This window comes from Perognathus longimembris, chromosome 11 (assembly GCF_023159225.1).
Source record: "Perognathus longimembris pacificus isolate PPM17 chromosome 11, ASM2315922v1, whole genome shotgun sequence".
Classification (NCBI taxonomy): Eukaryota; Metazoa; Chordata; class Mammalia; order Rodentia; family Heteromyidae; genus Perognathus; species Perognathus longimembris.
In genome coordinates, this window is record NC_063171.1 from 4,001,883 (window position 1) to 4,024,298 (window position 22,416).

Consider the following 22,416-nt stretch of genomic DNA (forward strand, 5'->3'; position numbering starts at 1 on the left):
GGGGAAAAGAGATAAGCTTCTTTAACCATTTTCTTCCAACTGAAGGTATTTTAAAGATCTGTTAAATGCTCTAGTCAAAATTTGGCTGAGACTAGAGTCAACTGAAGTGCCAGACACGTGAAACTCATTTTAGAATAAAACCCTGAGCCAATCAGATTTTTACCTGTGTCCTAATCTTGCTTGCACACCTGATTGTTGTAACCTTGTTCTTTGCCTTTATAAGCCCTGTGTAATCACAGCTCGGGGCTCCCTCCTAACCTCCGCTGTGTCGGTGGGTAGGACGAGGCCCGAGTTGGCAGCTCATTAAATAAAGCCTTGCCTTGCTTTTGCATTTCGGAGTGTCTGAATCTCGGTGGTCTTTTTGGGGGTGGTCTTGCGACTTGGCACAACATTTGGGGGCTCGTCCGGGATAGCCCCAGAGACCCCGAGACCCCAGACTCCGAAGGTAAGAAAACAGCCCTGTTCATTTGTCTTGTCCTATAATGTGCCTGTTTGTTTGTCTTGCTTTTGCTTATTTCTTGAAGGGGTTGTCGAAGCAGATGCACTTACTTGACAATCCTGGGGAGACTGGGGGACAGGTGGCAGGGAGTGACCTCACCATGCCGCGCTGTCATCTCTGTGTTGTTTGTAAGTCTATTTTTGTGTGTTTCTTTCTTGCGCTGTGCCTGACTGACAAACGGATGATGGGGAACGTTCCTTCCACTCCCCTGGACTTGACTTTAGCTCACTGGAAAGATGTACAGGTGACAGCCCACAATCAGTCAATCAGTGAGAATGTCCGCAAAAAAAAAAAAAGAACTCTAGGGGGATCCCCACCCAGCCTTCTCAAGCAGAAAATTGTTTGGTGCGCTAAAATGTTTTACTAAAACTATCAAGCCCTGGAAAATGAGGCTGGAGAATGCTAAAATCATTTGTTAAAGGTTTTTGTCTTAAAATGTATGGCCGATGCTTATTCTGCGTGCTTTAAGATCTTTTCAAAATGTATGTGTGTGTGCATGTGTGAGAGTGAACATGTTCAAGACTGCAGTATGATGCAAAACTAAGTTTAAGTTTAAAGTCAAAGGGTCATCAAGTTTGGGCATTACCAAATGCTTTAAAGGATTTCTCAGGGTTCTTTAATTAAAAAAAAAAATCAGAGCTAAGTGGCAAATTGGGCCAATGTTTCTCACTAATATTTTAGAAAGCTGAATGGATAAGTATTTCTAATTGTAATTCTTGCATTAAGGAAAAACTCAAAGGTCTTCATGCCATGCAGTAACTGGGACTGAGGAAAAAAAAAAGAGGCTCTTTTGAAACAAGCAGCCCATAGGCAAAGGGCGGCACCTGGTTTCAGAATGCCTGTGAGCTTCAGTTTTCCCAATGCAGGTAAAAGCTAAAGAGTTGTGTTAGTGTTAAAAGAGGCTTTGGAAATCAAGAACACATTTTTAGATAAGAAATTTGGAAGTAAAAATTGTCCTAAATAATTATTGCAAAGTGAGAAAAGGAGAATTATGGCTACCAAAATGTTTAATTGCCATTCCAGCTTCTTTGTAGGTTTTTTTTTGTAATAGTTTCCAGCAGTCCCACAGAGAAGCACAGGTGATTCATACAAGTTTGTCGAGATCGAATACTGATCCTTAATAAGTTCCAGGTAAGAAAGCATGCTTAAAAACTACTTGTGTGGACCACCTTGTTGCTTATAATTGGAGTAAAGTGGCCCCTTATAAGACTCATTGATCTGAATCTGCGGTTTGAAGCCAGCCCGGGTGAAGAAAGGTCCCAGTGAGAGACTTGTTTCTAATCAGCCAGCAGAGTGCTGGGAACGGAGTTGTGTGGAGCTCAAAGTGGTAGGGTGCTAGCCTTTAGCTGGAGAGCTGAGGGACAGCACTCAGGCCCTGAGTCCAAGTCCAGTGGAAAGTCACTCCTCCTGGGACAAAAGTGATGGAGCATCCAGAGGCAGTAAGCCACTGCTTGGATGGCAGAGATGGTGTCAGATCCTAGAGTCACTACTGTTGGCCTTTCAAAAGTTAAAGCCGGGAAGTCCTAGAAGAATAGTTCATAAGCATGCCTTTCCAATGCCCATGTCTGTCTACTGGGCAGGAATTTGCCAGTCATCTGTGGTAGTGGTTAGTAAGGGTAAGTTTGTCAAATGAGAGGATAGATTAAAATCTCACCACCCACCCCCTCATTTACTCAAAGCTCTGACTGGCAGTAAGAATTTTAAGCTGATACATCTGTTTAGGAAAGAAAGCTTGTAGACCTGAGATTGTGTCCTTATTGAGATCTGTTAAAGGCCTGTCAGCTTGCCAATGCCCCCAATCAACAGATTACTAAAGGAGCTCGCCTCTGTCGGAATAGGCCAGGCGTGTATTGGGAAGTAGATTTCACAGAAATTACAAATATTTGCTAGTTTTTGTAGACACCTTTTCAGGATGGGTTGAAGCCTATCCAACAAAGCATGAGACTGCGAATGTAGTGGCTAAGAAGATCCTGAAAGAAATCCTACCCAGGTATTGCTTCCCATCCACCATTGGGTCAGACAATGGGCAGGCTTTTGTCTCAAAAGTAAGTCAGGGAATAGCCGCTGCACTGGGGACGGATTGGAAATTGCATTTTGCTTATAGACCCCAGAGTTCAGGACAGGTAGAGAGAATGAATTGGACTCTAAAAGAGACCTTAACTAAATTGGCCTTAGAGACTGGCGCAGACTGGGTGTCACTCCTTCCTTTTGCTCTGCTTAGAGTAAGAAATTCTCCCTATCAGCTTGGCTTTACTCCTTTTGAAATAATGTACGGGAACCCCCCGCCCATTATCCCTAGCCTTCAGACTGAATTGCTTGCTGATTTGGATAATGCTGAATTTTTGTGTAAACTCGATTATTTGCAGCTCGTGTACAAGAATGTGACCCCAACTTAAGGCATTATATGATTCTGCTTCTGTCCCTACCCCCCATTTGTTCAGACCAGGGGACTGAAATCCTTAGAACCACGGTGGAAGGGACCCTAGACGGCATCGCCACTTGGGTTCATTGCTTCCACACCAGGCCAGCTGACCCCTTTGCCCTGGATGACAACTACCGTGATGGAACATGGGAGGTCTCCAAGCACCCAACTCAGCCGCTTCGCCTTCGCCTCAAGAAAAGAAAGTTAGACTGAATATTGTTATAATTTTCTTTTTGCCTTCTTTCCTTACTACCCTGGCTAGTGTTAATGTTATTTTGGCAGCTCACTCCAAAGTGAGGTGACCCCCTTATTTTAGGTAGTTTTGGGCTTGCTCAGGAATACGGGTATAGCCACCCGACCCTTAGAGCACAGTTGAGAAGTTTATGTATTATTTTGGTGCTTACATTTGGATACTAAACACTATACAGCTAATGGTAAGTCTGTATAGCTGAAAGTGAATTTCCAGTTTGCAGTAATCCTGCAGTCCCTTGGTAAAGTAGACTAAGGTTATAGGTTCCTGGCTAGGTAAGGTCAACGCCCCTGAGTCAGCCTGAAGAAGTTACAGAAGATGGATGATCTTCACCCATCAGCCCCCCTTTAAAACCGAGGGACCAGAGTTGTTTTTGGGAATCTGAGGGCAGGATAAAGTAGAGGCATGCAAAACAGAGGTACAGAGACCATACTTGTAAGAAATTGTGACAAGCCCTTTGGTTACTACATTGGGCCCTACTGGCCCATGCCTTACCTCTATGTCATCCCCTAGACATGCAAGCCATTGAAATGGACAGAATGGAGCCATGATTGGCTCCCAAGGTACCAAAAAGAAAAAGGAGGAAATGAAGTGCCAGACACGTGAAACTCATTTTAGAATCAAACCCTGAGCCAATCAGATTTGTACCTGTGTCCTAATCTTGCTTGCACACCTGATTGTTGTAACATTGTTCTTTGCCTTTATAAGCCCTGTGTAATCACAGCTTGGGGCTCCCTCCTAACCTCCACTGTATCGGTGGGTAGGACGAGGCCCGAGTTGGCAGCTCGTTAAATAAAGCCTTACCTTGCTTTTGCATTTCGGAGTGTCTGAATCTCGGTGGTCTTTTTGGGGGTGGTCTTGCGACTTGGAACAACAAACTACTGGGTGCTCTGAGTCTTAGTCCAGGGAACCCCCTTCCAGCTATCTTCATCAGAAAAGTATTTGGTGTGCTAAAATGTCTTGCTAACACTAGCAATCCCTGGTAAATGAAGCTTGAGAATGTTAAAGTTATTTGTGAAAAGTTCTGTCTTAAGTTTTGGTTGGTCACTGTAGGGGATGGCTATTCCTTTAAGACCTGGGGCGGCTGGTTGCTGGCCCATCCCACCTCCTTCTGGGTTCTGCTGGAAGAGATGCTGTTGTGCCAAGTCGTGAGACGACCACCAAGAAGGCCACGAGACTCAGACATTCCGAAATGCAAAAGCAAGGCAAGGCTTTATTCAAGCAAGCTGCAACTCGGGCTTCGTCCTACCCACCGACACAGTGGAGGTTAGGAGGGAGCCTCGAGCTGTGATTACACAGGGCTTATAAAGGCAAAAATCAAAGTTACAACAATCAGGTGTTCAAGCAAGCAAGATTAGGACACAGGTACAAATCTGATTGGCTCAGGGCTTGAGGCATTCTGGGGGCAGTTAGAGTTAAGCATTCCCAGTGGTTAGAGTTCTTGACCGACTGGGCCCTCATAAGCTTGTCCTGGGTTTGCTCACAGGGCCTGTTTATCTCAGGTTCACGTGGTAAAGTGGGGTTCACGTGGTAAAGTGGGGCTTGACTTCAAAGTCTGGTACTTCAATGCCAAACCAGCCTCTGCCTCTCGGCGGCAAGCACATGTGTTGTGATGGCGCAGGCAGAGCCAAGAGGCCGGACCTCTGCGGGAAGTACCGTGACATCACCGTGATGGACATGCTCATTAGTCTATCGCTAGCACCTGGCCAGTCCCTCCCCTTCGCGCGTCATTACTGCTATAAGACTGTTAGCCCCTCCCCTGAATAAACAGACGCTCTTTAAAGCTTCTCCAAGAATCCACGTGCCCCTGTCTTCCTTGGCAAGTATAGGAAGGGGATAGGGTATTCTCGCAACCACACTGACGGAGGCTGCATGTGGACCTCGCCCTGGCAGTAATTCCTACTGGCCAGAGGATATGCATTGAGGGCGATAGAGGACCACACGGAGGGGCAGATAGGCCCAGAACCTCTACACGGACGGAGGTATAGAGCTTAGCCCGGCAGGTCACTGCAAGAGTAAGATTGGTGTAAATATCTCTTGCCACTGAGAAATGTACTGCAGATATTTATTTTGCATGCTTTAAGATCCTTTGCATATGTATGCATGTTCACGGGTGAGTGTAAACATGTTCAAGATTAAAACATGTTCAAGAAAAAACACGTTCAAGATAGTTTTAATCTTGAACATCAGTATGATGTAAAAATGGGTGAGTTTAAGTTTAAACTCAAAAGTCATGAGTTTGGGCCTTACCAAATGTTTTAAAGGATTAGTGCATTGGTTTTTTAGTTGCTGTTTGTTTTGTTTTGCCAGTCCTGGGGCTTAGACTCAGGGCCTGAGCACTGTCCCTAGCTTTGTTTTAAAGTGGAACTATAGTTAAAAAGATTTCTAAGGGTTCTTTAATTTGCATCTGAAAAGATTTGGTATCTTAATGCTGGAGGCTGTTTGCACTGTCCTCAAGTTATCTGATTTAGTCCGAAGGCATTGGGAATTTAACATTTATTTTTGGCCACTGTTAAAATTTGGGGCTGAATATCAGAAATTTGGATGTATAAGTTTATCACTGTTAAAGAATTGCTTAGGTTTCTCAGTCAGAGATCAAGAGTAAAGGACAGAAAACCTTAGGACAGGCCTGTGTGCCTATCCTCAGGAATGAGGGGTGATCTGGCAAAGGTGCAGCTTGGCCAGTGCACGTGGTAGGACAGGCCCTGGTGGGGAGTCTGCATGGTGGCACAGGCCCTGGAGGGAGTCCATGCATGGTGTGACAGGCCATAGGGGAAGTCCATTCATGGTGGAAGAGGGCAAGCTGGCACCAAGGCAGTTCATCAAGCTCTAAGAAGTCAGATGGGTATAGGCCCATTCTGTAGGACAGGCCAATGGAGGACTTTCTTCATCCTGTCTCTTTTCCTTGCAGATGAACACTGGAAATCTGATGGTAAAAATGAATGAGTTGATTGGTATTTCTAAAACTGCCCCTTGAGAGGTACTAAGAATTGAAAAAGTTTTTTTTTAAAATGGTTAAAAAGTTTACTTATCTGATGTAATTTGGTTTCTGTGCTATTTTGCAATTTGGATGTATTGGGGGGAAAAAAGCAACTATGCGAAGTCTGGATTCTTGTGCTTGTAATTCTGGTGTTTGTAATTCTTGCATTAAGGAAAAAAAATGGCTCTTTTGAAAGCTAAAGTGGACGTGTTAAAGCAGAGGTTAGTAAAAGGCTTTAGAAATCAAGAATGCTTTTCTAGATAAGAAATTTGGAAGTGAAAACAAGCAGCCTGAAGCAATGGGTGGCACTTGGGCTTCAGAGTTCTTCAAATGCCCCTAGGCTTCAGAGTTCAAATGCAAAGCCAAAGTGTGTTTAGAGCAGAAGATTAGTAAAAGACTTTAGAAATCAAAAATGGATTTCTAGATAGGAAATATGGAAATAAAACTTGTCCTAAATGTTTGTTTTAAATTGGATAAAAGAAAAATTATGGCCACCAAAATGATTGTTTGATTACTATTCCAGTTTGTCTATAGGTTTTTTGAAAGTTTCCAACAGGCCCACAGAGAAGGACAGACAACAGATGATTCCTACATGTTTGTCAGATGTAATCTTGGCCCTTAATAAGTTCCAGGTAAGAGCATGCTTAAAAACTACTTCTGTGTGGACCACCTTGTTGCTTCTAATTGGAGTAAAATGGCCTTTTGTAAGACTCATTGATCTGAAATCTTTGGAAGCCAACCAGGGCAGAGAAAGGTCCCTATGAGTCTTCATTTCTAGTTGGCTGTTATGCCCAAGTCACGAGACGACCACCAAGAAGACCACCAAGAGCCAGACATTCTGAAATGCAAAAGCAATGCTTTTTTCAGGCGAGCTGCAGATCAGGCCTCGTCCTACCCACTGACACAGCGGAGGTTAGGAGGAAGGCCCCAAGCTGAAATTTCACAGGGCTTATAAAGGCAAAAAACCACACAGTTACAGCAATCAGGTGTTCAAGCAAGATTAGGATATGGGTACAAATCTGATTGGCTCAGGGCTAGAGACATTCTGGGGCAATTAGAGTTAAGCATTCCCACGTGGTTAGAGTTAAGCTTGGAGTTTCCTGACCAGCTGGAGTTTCCTGACTGGCTGGGCCCTGTAAGCTTGTTCTGCTCCCAGGATAATTGGTGGCCTGGGTTTGCTCACAGGGCCTGCTTATCTCAGGTTATTGTAGTCATTTTCTGGAATTTATGTGAGTCTGAAGTCAGCTATAGTACGAAGTGGGGCCTGACTTCAAAATGACTTCAGTCTGGTTCTTCAGGCCAGCAGAGTGATGGGAACAGAGTTGTGAGCTGTGTTGAGGCTCAAAGTGGCAGAGTGCTAGTCTTGAGCTGGAGAGCTGAGGAACAGCACTCAGACCCTGAGTTCAAGTCCAGCGGCCATAAAAAGTCACTCCTGGGACAAAAATGATGGAGTATCCAGAGGCAGTAAGCCTCTGCTGGGATGGCGAAAATGATGTCAGATCTTAAAGTTACTCGTGTTAGGCCTTTCAAGAGTTAATCAGAGCCGGGAAGTCCTAGAAGAATAGTTTGTAAGCATAACTTTCTAATGCCCATGGTCTGTCTACTGGGCAGGAATTTGCCGGTCATCTGTGATAGTGCGTAATAAAGCTAAGTTTGTCAAATGGGGGGTGGTAATTTAAAAATCCCAACCTCCCAGCATCTGCTCAAAGCCCTAACTGGCAGTGAGAATTCTGAGCTAGCGTATCTGTTCAGGAAAGGAAGTTTGTGGACCTGAGATCTAAGGCCTACAAAGGTAATTTAGGTATTGTTAGGTCATCAGAGACTAGTTTCCCCAGCCAGTCAGAAAAATGTTTTTGCAAACTAGAATGTTAAAAGGCTACACTGCTGTAGCCCAAGAAGTCTGTATAATTGTTAAAAGTTAAATGCAATTTCCAGTTTGGAGTAAAGCTCCTAATGGACATCTGATCCTGCAGCCTGTTGGTAAAGTAGGCTAAGCATATAGGTTCCTGGCTAGGTTAGGTTGACGCCCCTGAGTCAGCCTGAAGAAGTTACAGAAGATGGATGATCTTCACCCATCAGATCCCTTTTAGGATCAAGGGACCAGAGTCGTTTTTGGGAAGATAAGGCAAGATAAACTGGAAAACAGTGCTAACAAGTGCACAAGAGTAGAGATTGCACTTGTAAGAGATGTTTACCAAGCCTTCTATGTTGGCCTAGAAAATCCTAGCCTTGTTGGAAATATCTGATTACTAAAAGTTATTGCCCTGGCAAAATTACCCAAGGGCCATTGATTGCCTAAAGCTGTCTTGAAATTCAGTGCCAGCCTGCAAAAGCCAGTGTACTTAAAAAGCAACCAGGAAAATAATAGATTTCACTAAAGTCAGGCCTTAGGTTAAGCTTCTTTAACCAGTTTATGCAGAAAGTTGCAGGCAACCCAGCAGAAGGTGTGACATTCTATTGGAGCCACTGGGGGACACTGATGCCTGCTGCCACCAGGTCCCCTGCCCATCCCATTTGGGTTAAGATCAAGGACAGCCTAACAGTCATCTAGCTGGAAGAATCTACATCTCCACCCTGAGGACTCCTACTGTGGTAAAAGCAGATGGGATACCATCACACACAGCTGATTCCTGCTGGAAGGCTGCTTTGGATCTGCTGAAACTAAGATTTTGGGGGCACATTTTTCCTGTGGTAACCTTCCCACTCCTTTGAGTTGACTGGGGTTGACTAGCTCTATTAAGAAAATAGGAAATTCCTCTTCCTCGGCGCTACCCACAGAGGTGGCTGCCATCTCTCCCGCTCGGCATCATGGCTGCCCTCAGACCTCTGGTGAAGCCCAAGATCGTCAAAAAGAGGACCAAGAAGTTCATCCGCCACCAGTCAGACCGCTATGTCAAGATTAAGCGGAACTGGCGGAAACCCAGGGGCATCGACAACCGGGTGCGGAGGAGATTCAAGGGCCAGATCTTGATGCCCAACATTGGTTATGGGAGCAACAAGAAAACGAAGCACATGCCGCCCAGTGGCTTCCGGAAGTTCCTGGTCCACAACGTCAAGGAGCTGGAAGTGCTACTCGTGCAACAAGTCTTAACTGTGCCGAGATCGCCCACAACATTTCCTCGAAGAACCAAAAAGCCATCGTGGAATGAGCAGCCCAGCTGGCCATCAGAGTCACCAATCCCAATGCCAGGCTGTGCAGTGAGGAGAACGAATAGATGGCTCACATACACTTTTTATTTGTGCTTAAATAAACCACGGAAACTAAAAAAAAAAAAAAAAAAAAAAAAAGAAAGAAAATAGGAAAGCATGCGTGGCAGGCTAGAGAGTCACTCCCAGGTGATGCCTGGGGTGGGAGGTGTCACATTTTTTAATTAGTAAAACCACTCCTTCTGGGTCGAAGTCTAACCTACCAAGTCTAAGATGAACAAAAAACCAGACAGAAGCTATTTTGTACTCACTGCAAGTATAAATTTTGAAATTCCATGAAAACTATGTAAGGATATCACAGAAATCAAAGCAGGTCAGGTAAGTCTGCAAAAGCCAGTTGTTTTATGTATCTCAAGGAGTATTACTTCCTGTAAGACATAAAGGATCTTTATTTTTCATTTAACCTTTCTTTTTGATCTTTAAAGTGATTTGGAGAAGCACACTGGATTGATTATTAACCAGAACTGTGTGGCAGAGATTGAGTGCAAGTTCATGAAAACTCAGTGCACAGCTGCATACATGGCTGAGTGTGTATAGACATAGGTTTTCATTTCTCATGAAAGGAAATCTAAAATACTTTAAAATTAGTTAAGAAATAAAATACCTTCTGTGGGAACCTGTAAGTGTGGAGCCATGAGGTCTGCCAAAGAGAATAGGAATGCTTTTCTCTTACTCTCAGAAAGCTGAGAGTGGCCTGAGAAAGATCTATTGTTCTTAGCATTGTGAAGACCACAAATTCAGCTTCCAAATTTCCCCAGAACCTTGGAGCCAGGCAGGGCCTATACAACTTGTGTTTATGTGCTGCTCACCTTCACCTCCTGTTTTCAAGAAGTCACCAATCCTAGGATTATTTTTCCCACCCTGGTGTCCATAACTTCAAAGAGACTGCTACCTTGTGTTTGGCACTGCACATACTCTCCCCATTTGGTGATCAATAAAGGACCTATTTACAGGACCTTGAGGGTCTGTTGCTGGTATGAGGCAGCACACCCTCTGGCACCCCAAAACCAGTTCCACGGTCTGATTTCCATTATTGCCTTGCTCCTGGGGGGAACAAGGTTTGCTGCAGTTTGCAACAATCTTCAAATCCAGAGTAAGAGATTTCAGGCTAATACGTAATTTTTAGATATCTGTTTATAACTATCACTTTATATTTGGGGCACTGAGAAAGTAGAGAGAATCAGATAGATATGTGGAAGTAAATCTGAAATCTTGAGGATTCCTAGCATCCAAAGTACTTTTTAACTTTTGGGAGTAGCAGTTCTAATGCTTTGCTATATTGATACCAAGTAAAATAAAGAAATCATATCTCCCTCCTCACAATCAGTTACCAAACTGAGAGGAGGGTGAACAAACAAAATGTTGCAAGTCAACTAAAAAGTTCTCAGGTGTTCATATGGCTCCTTCATCCATTTGTCCAACCACATAGTATATGTTTATTAAATACTGCATTGGTGCTAAGTCCCGAGAACTAATGATGAACCAAACAAATATCCTCAGCTCAAAGAGTTTACTACTTGGTTCTTAGATTGTTCCTAAAAGCTACCTCACAATACCTGTTAGTCAACTAGCTAGGGAATTTTGTGAATTGAGTCATTTTAAGTAACCCCTTGAGCATACTTGATGGCTCAATAATGAATTTTTATTATTTTCTGAGTGCCTATTTTTCACCATTATACTCAACTGGCATTGACAGCCTCCAAAATATTCTGACTACTAAGTACAACAAAACCTTAAACTAAATGCTACTTTTTTTTATTTTTCTGGTTCTGTGAGTTACTAAGCTGTTATCTTCAATAAGTGAATTAGTTTCTTTCCATCAGTTTCCAAAATATGTGTACCTGCCTCTCTAAGCCACTGGGAATGTCTTACATGTAATATGCAGTGACTGAATGGTGACAGCTGGTGTTACTGAAAATCATAATGATGACTGGTGGATTAAGAGAGATCTTTCCTCTGGCTTGGTCCTGAAACAGATACCAGATCCCAACCCCTGAGGGAAGCTTCACCTGTCACAAGGGATATTACATGGCCTTATCTATAAGATCTCTTTAAAATAGTCCTATGTAACTTATGAAATGATATCTTTAAAAAAACGTAAAGTGTTTAAGGTCCGATTTCAAACAAGCTGTGTGCTAGTCTTTCTTACATATGGCACCAAATTAGGATGGAGGAACAATGTTCAAATGAGGTCTCTTATTCAAAGCTCCAGGGTGAACTCGGAAACTTGAGGGGATAGGTGGGGTTGGGAAAGATGACAAAGATGGAAGAAGGGAATTGATCAATATGCATTGTGCTCATAAATTGATATGTTGAACTGAACTTTATAACTACTTAGAGATAGTTTTAAAAAGTGTTTTATTGTTTGTTTGTTTTTGCCAGTCCTGGGGCTTAGACTCAGGGCCTGAGCACTGTCCTGGCTTCTTTTTGCTCAAGGCTAACACTTTACCACTTGAGCCACAATGTCACTCCTGGGCTTTTCTGTTTATGTGGTGCTGAGGAATCAATTCCAGGGCTTGATGCATGCAAGGCAAGCACTCTACCACTGCACCATATTCCCAGCCCAATTTTTAAAAGTTTTGAAAAGCTCCAGTATGTCTTTCTAATTATAACAACAGCTAATTTTATTCTCTAAGGACATACTGGTTCCAAAATATTCTGCCACCCTGCCATTGCCACTGCATTTAATCCTCATAATTACACTGTGGAAATAAATGTTATCACCATTTACAATGTAGTTAAGTAACACTCAAAAATAGATAACCAAATCAGCCAGGAAGAGGCAAGGTACACATGAAATTCAGTTTCTTCAGTCTTACCTGTGTCTAGATCATTTGATTTACCTTTCCATCTCAATAGACTATCTCTGAGTTTAAATGCCAAAATAATTAAACACCAAAGAAGCAACCAATCCAATCAATAAATTGGTGATGGAATTGCACAGATATTTTTCAAATGAAGAGGTACAAATGACCAATAAATGCAGGCAAAAATGTTCAACATCTTCACCATCAGGGAAGAGTGAATCAGAACTACACACTCTATCTCACTCCAGTCAGAATGGCTATCATTTAGGTGAAAAAAACTAGTGGAGAGGGTGGGATGCTGGGGTGGGTGTGAGGGCAAGGCCAGACACAACTTCACCGCAGGGGGGAAGTTAATCAGTGTTAAGTAATGTTAAAAGGAAGACTCTCACATGATCCAGGTATACCACTTCTGAGCATATACCCCAAAGAAATAAAGTCAGTGTACCTTACAGACATCTTCACCCCCATGTTTATTGCAAAACTGCTCAAAATAGTCAAGCTATGGAATCAGCCTAGATGCACATCAGCTGATGGATAGATAAAACAACATATATGTATATACATATATGCACATATATATATACACATACCCATATATACGTCTTCATATGTGCGTATACATAGATATGGAATATGGAGTTTTATTAAACCATAAATGTCATTTATATGAAAATATATGGAACTAGTGATCATGTTATGTGAAGTACATCAGTCTAACAAAGATAAATATTACATGTCATTTTCGGTTTTTTTTTGTCAGTTGTGGGGCTTGAACTCAGGGCCTGGGCACTGTCTCTGAGCTTTTGTGCTCAAGGCTAGCACTCTACCACTTTGAGCCACAGCTCCACTTCTGGTTTTCTGGTAGTTAATTGGAGATATGAGTCTCATTTGTAGTCTTCTCTGCCAGAGCTGTCTTTGAAACATGATCCTCAGATCTCAGCCTTCTGAATAGCTAGGATTACAGATATAAGAAACCAGCACCTCTGGCTCACATATTTTCTTTTATATATGGAAATGAGTGGATAAAGAAGTCATAAAAAGCTGGGTGCCGGTGGCTCACACTTGAAATCCTAGTTGCTCAGGAGGCTGAGATCTGAGGATTGAGGTTAGAAGCCAGCCCAAGCAGGAAAGTCTGTGAGACTCTTATGTCTAACAAACAACTCAGGGAAAAAACAAAACAAACAGAAACAGAAGTGGAGTTGTGGCTCAGTCATAGATCACCAGTCTTGAGCAAAAAGAAGCTCAGTGATAGCACCCAGGACCTGCATAAAAGTGAAAAAAAGGACATAAAAGTAGGACTATCAGGGCATAGAAAGGGAAAGAGGAAAATGTGACATAAAAGAGGTAAATGTATGTGCTGCTTGGAAATACCCTAATAAAAACTTTCCTTTTTATAAGTAATAAACATTGATAAGAATGCAATAAACCAAGAACAATGTAAGTACATGAAATGTATGATCTAGGCTACATGTTACCAACAAAAAATCAAAATAAGATTGCCCCATCCTTGAAATACATATGTAATTTATATCATAGAGATATGCTATAAAAGCATGATTACTACATTGTAAGCTTGATTGCTCCAGCTACCTATTTGCTGACTAACTAGTCTTGGTTTAAAACCCTAGCATTCCAAAATAGTTTTGGTATATTAAAAGAACTAGCTTTGGGTATAGAAACAAAAACAAAGAAACGATTCCATTGGTTTCTGACAAAGGATAGCAAAAGCTAGCACAAGCAAAACTGAAATTGATTTGACCTACTCAAGCAACAATTTAGTCAACAGCAAAGTCTTCAAGCTCCACTTGGAGATGTAACCAGCCCTACAAACTTTAAGAGGAAATTCTTAGGATTTTTTTTAGGTATGCTTCTCACATGGGCTTTAACATCATGGCCATGAAATCTTTTCAGGGATTCAGTAGCCTAGTTTGCTCTCCTATATGGAACTGATGGCTTTGCCAGTTTTAGCCCAATTTGGGGCTTCTGTATTTGCAACAGAAAGTTAGAAATTGAATTAACTTGAACAAGGATGTGAGTAGTAGTAAAGAGTATGCCCATCCCTGAACATTGTAATTTTTCCTGTTGCATTCACACCACAGTGTCAAGATTCTGTATGACTCATGTTTCCCAGAACTAATTACTAATAGAGTGCTGAAATAAACATAATTACTCTCTTTGTAATCTTGAAAGATAGAAGTGAAAACAAACAAATGCACAAACATGCCAAAGGGACAATTCCGGGTTCCTTCATTCTTGGATTCCTAACCATGATGAAATCAGTGCTTCAGGCATGAACCTTTTTCCACTTTATCAGCCTAGTGCTGAAATGAAGGACAACGAGAACGAGAAAGAGTGATAGCCTGAGGGGCTTTTCTTGAACACAGCCTAACTTGATTTTTGGTGTCATCCAAATATTGTATGATAAAGGTTATTTGAAAAATTCTATGTTGTAGATACCATTGAGTATAAATATACATTATTTCCCCATACTTCTCTTAATCTAAGACTCTTTAAGAGAGACTAGTGGGGCTGGGAATATGGGCTAGTAGTAGAGTGCTTTCCTTACATACATGAAGCCCTGGATTTGATTCCTCAGCACACCACATATATAGAAAAAGCCAGAAGTGGTACTGTGGCTCAAGTGGTAGAGTGTTAGCCTTGAGCAAAAAGAAGCCAGGACAGTGCTCAGGCCCTGAGTTCATGCCCCAGGACTGGTGAAAGAGAGAGAAAGAGAGGCACTAGCATATAGTTATTCATCTAAAGTGCTTAAATATTTCATAAAGATTCTTACCCGGATCCTCCCCCTCATACTTTGTTCCCTCTCATTGAAGAATGTCTAGAAACCAGTCAGATTGTACCCAAAGTATAATTTCTCATATTTCAATCCCATTGTGTTGAGCAGCCCATATTGCTAGTGTTTTGGTTAATTAGTCACTAACCCAAAGACTGTTACTCATAGTTCAGTATAAATATATGTAATCAAAGCCATAACACCAAGATATTTTCAAAGGCAAGGATAAAGCTTATTGCAAGAATGAAAAATACCCACGGATGGGAGCAAGAAAAGAGAGAAAGAGAGCCAGAGCCTGCCAGGAATGTGTCCACTGGCTGGCAGACAGGAGCTGAGCTTTCAGGAAGCATAACATAAGGGCCCACACCACATAAGGATAAGAATTTCTGCACTTCAGATTAAAGAATCTGTTTTGCAATCATCCTTGATAATGTTATTCCTAGAAGCAGGAAGTTATTCTGTAATAAAGTCAAGATAACTTTCATACTAAAAACATACTGCTAGAGCTGATACAACTTAGAACTGTCCAAGCTCTGTGACTGAGTTCTGGCACTGAGTGGAGTGGGCCACAAGAAATAAAGGTGCCTCTTTCCAGTGTAGAAATGGGAGCTGCCGTAAGTTTTCTGATTTTTGTTTTAATAGTTGCTAATCTACATAGGAGTGGTTGAAGGAGGTGGAAAGTGTGACACCACTGGCCCTAGAGTTGTAAAATCATTGTGTCCTTAACAAACACCCTTTACCACCCCCCCACCCCCTACTCACACCCAAAGTATTAGATATGAACACTGCAAAGAGAAAGGAGGAGGAGAGGTGGGCGCCTCCACAGAAGCAGAACCCGGCACCCTACCTCCTCCCACCACCAGCGCGGCGGGCTCGCAGGTGCGGATGCAGTGCAGGAAGGAGCGGGCACGAAGGTTGGTGTTAAGGAAGGCCACCACGCAGCCCAGTTTGGCCAGTCCGAACCACACGTGGACGAAGTCGGGCTCGTTGCTCATCAGCAGAGCCACGGTGTCCCCCCTTTTCAGCGAGGAATGGCTCAGAAAGACATTGGCCACTCTGTTACTTCTCCGGTCCACGTCCCGATAGGTGTAGGTGTCGCCCTCGTAGATGATGAAGGGTTTGTGGGGTCGCTTTTGGGCCTGGCTCAGGAACTTATCCAGCACGGTGACCGGCTCCCCTCTCCGTCGGTACGTCTCCAACTTCATTCCCAGGCGGATCGCCTTCAGCAGGAACCAGAAGTCGTCCCAAAAGTAGGGGAACAGCAGCCCCTGCACGACGCGCAGAAAGACCATTCCGGCCCCCAGTCCCGTTAGCCATGGCAGCAGCATGGGTGCCGCGGACAGAGACGGCCCTGTTGCCCAGTCCCCCTAGAATCCTTCCCTTTGGGGCTCAGCTGGACCCCAGTCCGCGCTCCTCAGGATTGGCACCTACAGCGCCCGACAGCCTTTCGGGGAAGATAACCTGCGGAAGAGAGCCTGAGGTTTTCACCCAGGTTAGCCCCTCCCACCCGCCCCGCTCCCTCCCCCCGCCCCCTCCCCCGCCCCGCCCCCCTCCCCGTAATGCTGGGGTGAAGTCTGAGACACCCGGAGCGTGGCTGTGGAGCAGATCTGGGAGTTCCAGCGCAAATCACCAGCGCAGGCACCCGGGGGCTGGAGCTCCTCAGACCAGTTCGGCCCGGCCTGGAGCCCCGCCTGCCTCCCCACCCTCCGCTTCGGCCCCAGCCGGGCTGAAGCTACCTGCGGCCGTCCTGTCCCCGCCTTCGATGGGCTGCCGGCGTCCTGGGCGCCCCCAAGTTCCCTAAGCCAAAGCCACTGCCCCGAGAAGAGTTCCTTTGAGGTCGTCCTCACGCGCGGCGTTGAAGCCTGGAAGGCTGAGAGTTGCTGGGAAAGGAGCTGCTTCCAGCCTGCACCGCTCGTGGTCACTCACGGGCCACGCGCGCGGCGCCCGTCCCGCCCCAGCCTGGAGCCCCGTGCTCACTTGTAACGCAAGCTCTGCCAAGCAAGGCTGTGCCCGCTGCGCCCCGCGGCCTCCAGGCAGCTCCTCCCTCTACCCGCGTCTAGAGCCTCTGGACCCTCGCTACTTTCTTGCAAATCCAGCGGGCGGCGTTGGAACAGCCTGGCCCAGCAGGCTTCCCCCGCGTACGTCCCGCCAATTCTATGCGTGCAGCGCCCCGTTCCCCTCGTGCCCTGGGGACGAGACTCCACTGACTTCAGGCGGGCAGGCGACAGGACTGCCCCGCAGGACAGGGCAGGGTGCGGGAGACATTGCCTGGAAATGGTCAGGACACGAAATGGAAGCGAGTCCCACGATAAGGCTCCTCAGAGGAAAAAAAAGAAAATCGAAAACTAAAACGCTGGAAGCAGCATCAACCAAAATAAAAAGCCAAACTGTTGAGAGACACATGGGGATAGAGAGAATTTATGAATTGAACATACAAAAATAGTCTAAGAAACACAGGAATATTGGGAGTATCTTCATGGGACATGAAAAAAATTGTGTTTTTTAATTTTTTTTTTTTTTTTTTTTGCTAGTCCTGGGCCTTGGACTCAGGGCCTGAGCACTGTCCCTGGCTTCTTCCCGCTCAAGGCTAGCACTCTGCCACTTGAGCCACAGCGCCGCCGCTCTGGCCGTTTTCTGTATATGTGGTGCTGGGGAATCGAACCTAGGGCCTCATGTATCCGAGGCAGGCACTCTTGCCGCTAGACTATATCCCCAGCCCCTTAAAAAATTTTTAAACAAAGTATTTTCAAATTTTCATTAGGTGGAGCCTGGCACTGGTGGCTCAGGCCTGTAAATTCTGGCACCTCAGGAGCGCCCGTTCCAAGCCAGCCCAGGAAGCAAAGTTCATAATTACCTCCTCAATCACCTACCCAAAAGTCAAATGTGGAGCTGAGGCTCCAGGGGTAGAGTGCTAGCTAGCCTTGAGCACAAAAGCTTAGGGATAGCGCTAAGGCCCTGAGTTCAAGCTCTGGCACTGGCCACTGTCTGTCTGTCTGCCTGCCCATCCATCCATCCATCTATCCATCCATCTATCTACACACATACCTACCTACCTACCCACCCTGCGTGTCAATGCTTCTATTTTTGGATCTCTCTATTCTTAGAAAGCCTGGATGTCTTACCCAAAAAGTTTCTAACAATATTGATTTGGGAGTTTAAGTTGATACTAACATCCATATTTCAAAATAAGAAAGTATAAATGTTGCCTATTTTCTATCTTAAAAAATAACATGGGGGCTGGGGATATAGCCTAGTGGCAAGAGTGCCTGCCTCGGATACACGAGGCCCTAGGTTCGATTCCCCAGCACCACATATACAGAAAACGGCCAGAAGCGGCGCTGTGGCTCAAGTGGCAGAGTGCTAGCCTTGAGCGGGAAGAAGCCAGGGATAGTGCTCAGGCCCTGAGTCCAAGGCCCAGGACTGGCCAAAAAAAAAATAAAATAAAATAAAAAATAACATGAAGCTACTCATAAGGCTAAGCTCTGAGAATCCCTGGGTTCAGAGTCAGCCCTGGACGGAAAGCCTGTGAGACCCTTATATCCAACTAGACACACACACAATCAAACGTGGGTGGAAGTGGAGGTGTGCTTTGCCTTGAGCAAAAAAGCAAAGGGCACTGGCCAAGTACAGGCACACAGACAAACAAAAAATAACCCAAGGTTTTTTCTCAGTGCCATCATTTAAAGTTTGTGAACATGTTTCAGAATTCTAAAGGTTTGTGCGCAGAGAAAGCAAGTAAATGAGAAGGATAACTATAAACTTTTATTCAAAGATAACTTTTATTCCACTAAAGATCTGAAGCTGAAACACCATGGAGCATTTAATGACACTCTCATTACAGCGTCATCCCAGCGCTTGGCTTCTAAGTGTGCATGAACGGTTAGTTGTATGGACTGAAACAATGAATTACCTAAAGAGCCTGACTTCCTTTCTTTCCATCAGCTGACTTCTTGTTAATCCAGATTATCTATTCACAGAAAGAACTCAAAGGACAGACCACAGATTATTAACTTGAAGTTACTGTGAAGAGCTCTAAGGTAGCTAATATTCTTTCATGCAGGTGATAAAAAAAATCCTTGTGAATTTTACTCAGAAACTCAGATCTTTCCACTTAATAAATATCTTTTAATTTGAAAGGGGAAAAGTCTCACTATTTAGTATTTTACTTCAAAATTAGTTTACAAATTGAAAACTGTCTTTGAAACAATATTGTTTTCTCTCCTGGCTCTAATCTGACTATCTCTGAGTTACAAAATAGAAAAAAAGGGATCAATTAGTCTTAGACCTTTGGATCTTTAATAAGAGTAAAATATGTCTTCCAATAGAAGAATGGGGGGGATGGAATATTGTCTTACCATCTTTCTGCTTTGTCAAATTAAAAACATTAATCACATATTATAATAATAACTATCTGTCATTGTTTTTTTTCTTTTTTTAAAGTTTTTATTATAAAACTGATGTACAGAGAGGTTACAGTTTCATACGTTAGGCATTGGATACATTTCTTGTACTGTTTGTTACCTTGTCCCTCATACCCCCCTTTCCCCTCTCCCTTACCCTTTCCCCGCCTGAGGTGTTCAGTTCACTTACACCAAACAGTTTTGCTAGTAATGCTTTTGTAGTTGTTTCTCTCTCTCTCTTTTTTTTTTACCCTGTGTCTCTCAATTTTGGTATTCCCTTTCAATTTCCTAGTTCTAATACCCGTATACACGGTTTCCAATATACTCAGATAAGATTACAGAGATAGTGTAGATACAATCACAAGATTACAGAGATAGTGTAGATACAATCACAAGAAGGTGATACAAGAACATCATCAATAGTAGAAGCTACAGATACACATGGGATGTTGAAAGTAGTTACAACTGTGATATAACAATCATTTCCATAAAATGGAGTTCATTTCACTTAGCATCATCTTATGTGATCATAAGGGCTCTTGTGATCCTCTGCTGTGACTTGCCTAAACCTGTGCTAATTATTCCCAATAAGGGAGACCATAGAGTCCATGTTTCTTTGGGTCTGGCTCACTTCACTTAGTATAATTTTTTCCAAGTCCTTCCATTTCCTTACAAATGGGGCAATGTCATTCTTTCTGAGGCATAAAATTCCATTGTGTATATGTACCACATTTTCCTGATCCATTCGTCTACGGAGGGGCATCTGGGTTGGTTCCAGATTCTCGCTGTCATTTTTTTTTTTTTTTTTTTTTTTTGGCCAGTCCTGGGGCTTGGACTCAGGGCCTGAGCACTGTCCCTGGCTTCTTCTTGCTCAAGGCTAGCACTCTGCCACTTGAGCCACAGTGCCACTTCTGGCCATTTTCTGTATATGTGGTGCTGGGGAATCGAACCTAGGGCCTCATGTATATGAGGCAAGCACTCTTGCCACTAGGCCATATCCCCAGCCCCGTGTCATTGTTTTTTAAAGAAGAATTTTCAATGTTACCAAGAAAAGGTAGTACTGTTAAAATAAAGACAGTCTTTTTAAAAATGAATAAAATTAACTGTGAAAAACTTGTTATACTACACTAGTTTTTTTTTAAATCATAGACCCTCTAACACAATCCCAATGCTTGAAATTAATTTTTTAGCAATATTGATATGAATAACAAACATAGTTGCAACCATAAGTATGATGTAGTTTAACTTATCAAGTACATGTTTATGAAGTTTATATTGGTACAAGTAGATTGAAGGCCTGAAATCTCAGCATTGAAGGGGAAATCAGTGAAAATCCTGGGACAGTTAAGAGTACTGTATGCATTCTTGTATCCACCCATGACTGGGTTTTTATTTTGTCTGGAAATTTTGTATTACTTTTAAATACCACTGAAGATAGCTGAGTAAAAAGGAGATATTCTCAGTGACAATAACCAAAATTGCCCATTGAAAGACAGTAATAGTTACAAGTGAATGAATCTATCATTAGCTAAAATAAAAAGAAATGAGTATGTGCAGTTCAGCACCATTGCTAAGCTCTGAAGGATTATAGTAATTCAGTCTGCTTACAAGAAAAGTCTGAGAGATTTCCTTTCATGAATAACCAGCAAAAAGCTGGCTATGTGGTAAAAAGCCAGGAGAGCAATGAGGTCCTGAGCTGAAACCCTGGTATTAGCAAAATTAGAAATAGGTACACACAAATCTTTCTCTTAATCAAATTCAACACACTTCTCAGGTTCATCTTAGGAAATGTAGAAATGTTAGGCTTTTCTAAATAAAAAGCATGTTCTTTGAAAGTATGGAATATTGTGACTGAATCATGCATAGGCTCTTCTCTACTCTTCTTCATTCCTGTTTTGAACTCTCTAACTCACTTCTGGGCCATACTAAACCTCAGTTGCATTGAGGATGAGTTGTTTAATGAGAAAGTCAAAAGTTATATAATCACATGATGGACACTGACCCATGCCCGGGGTTTTTCCACTGTAACCTAAGAATTCCAATTCTGTGCCATCAATCATTTGCCTCCTAAAGTCTAGTGATGAAATTCCAAAGCCATCACTGTTTGGGAAATGTGAGTGAGAAGCAAAAGATTCAGAAAGATCTCAAATGGTGCTGTACAACTACAAAGCATCGGTACTGGTGCGTGCAAAATGCTTAGAAGCTGACTAGCTTGACTTCCTCTAGGATTCTGAAGGGGTGAAAGATGGAGTGGAATACATTAAGAATTTGGATATCTCTAAAAATGGTTGCATACCTAAATTTCCTCTTAAGAATAAAGATGCAGGGGCTGGGAATACAGCCTAGTGGCAAGAGTGCTTGACTAGTATACATGAAGTCCTGGGTTCTATTCCTCAGCACCACATATATAGAAAACAGCCAGAGATGGTGCTGTGGCTCAAGTGGCAGAGTGCTAGCCTTGAGCAAAAAGAAGCCTGGGACAGTGCTCAGGCCCTGAGTCCAAGGCCCAGCACAGGCAAAAAATAAAAAATTAAAAAAAAAATAAGTTGCACAGGCACTATGGAAGTGTTGATCTCTGAATCGACAGGGCAAAATAAATAATATGGGTCATGAAGCCCATAAAAATGCTCTGCTTGAATGATGCAAAGGGTAACATTGATCAAGATTCATTGTACTTATAAACAGACATGTTGAATTGAAACCTCTTTGTACAATTTCAAGAAGGAGGAGGAGGAGGAGATGATTATGATAAAAGAATGCTCTGCTCAGCTCTCCTAAACTCAAATCCTTAATGAACTATTAATACTCTATATCCTCAGCATAGCCATATTTGGGCCATGTCCATACTTCCTTCAGACTGGTCACAACTGTGACATCCTAAAGTAGGCTTCTTACCTAAATAGAGAACCAGGCTTCCTCTGTGGATGGCTTTGGTGGGGGATGGGAAGTGTTCTGTCTGCTAATTGATTTTATCTAAAGGAAAGGTAGCATTTCTCCTCTCCTCATCAGGAGACCATGGTAGTCTTCCAGTTGGAGCAAGGCACTAATGGAGAAGTCAGG

At 43.2% G+C, this 22,416-nt stretch overlaps 1 protein-coding gene and 1 pseudogene across 2 annotated transcripts in view; one reads left to right on the forward strand and one right to left on the reverse strand.

The window, feature by feature from the left end:
- The window catches only part of Slc27a6 (solute carrier family 27 member 6), a 57,771-nt gene extending 41,472 nt beyond the window's left edge, over positions 1–16,299 (reverse strand). Inside the window, exon 1 of one of the 2 annotated variants that reach the window (XM_048356796.1) lies at positions 15,804–16,299. In XM_048356796.1, coding sequence (XP_048212753.1) covers positions 15,804–16,284 — 481 coding nt within the window. In that variant the 5' untranslated portion in view covers positions 16,285–16,299. The remainder of the gene's footprint in view (positions 1–15,803) is intronic. The other variant, XM_048356797.1, reaches the window with a different exon arrangement.
- LOC125359203 lies at positions 8,911–9,439 on the forward strand (annotated as a pseudogene).
- Positions 16,300–22,416: the final 6,117 nt, after the last annotated feature.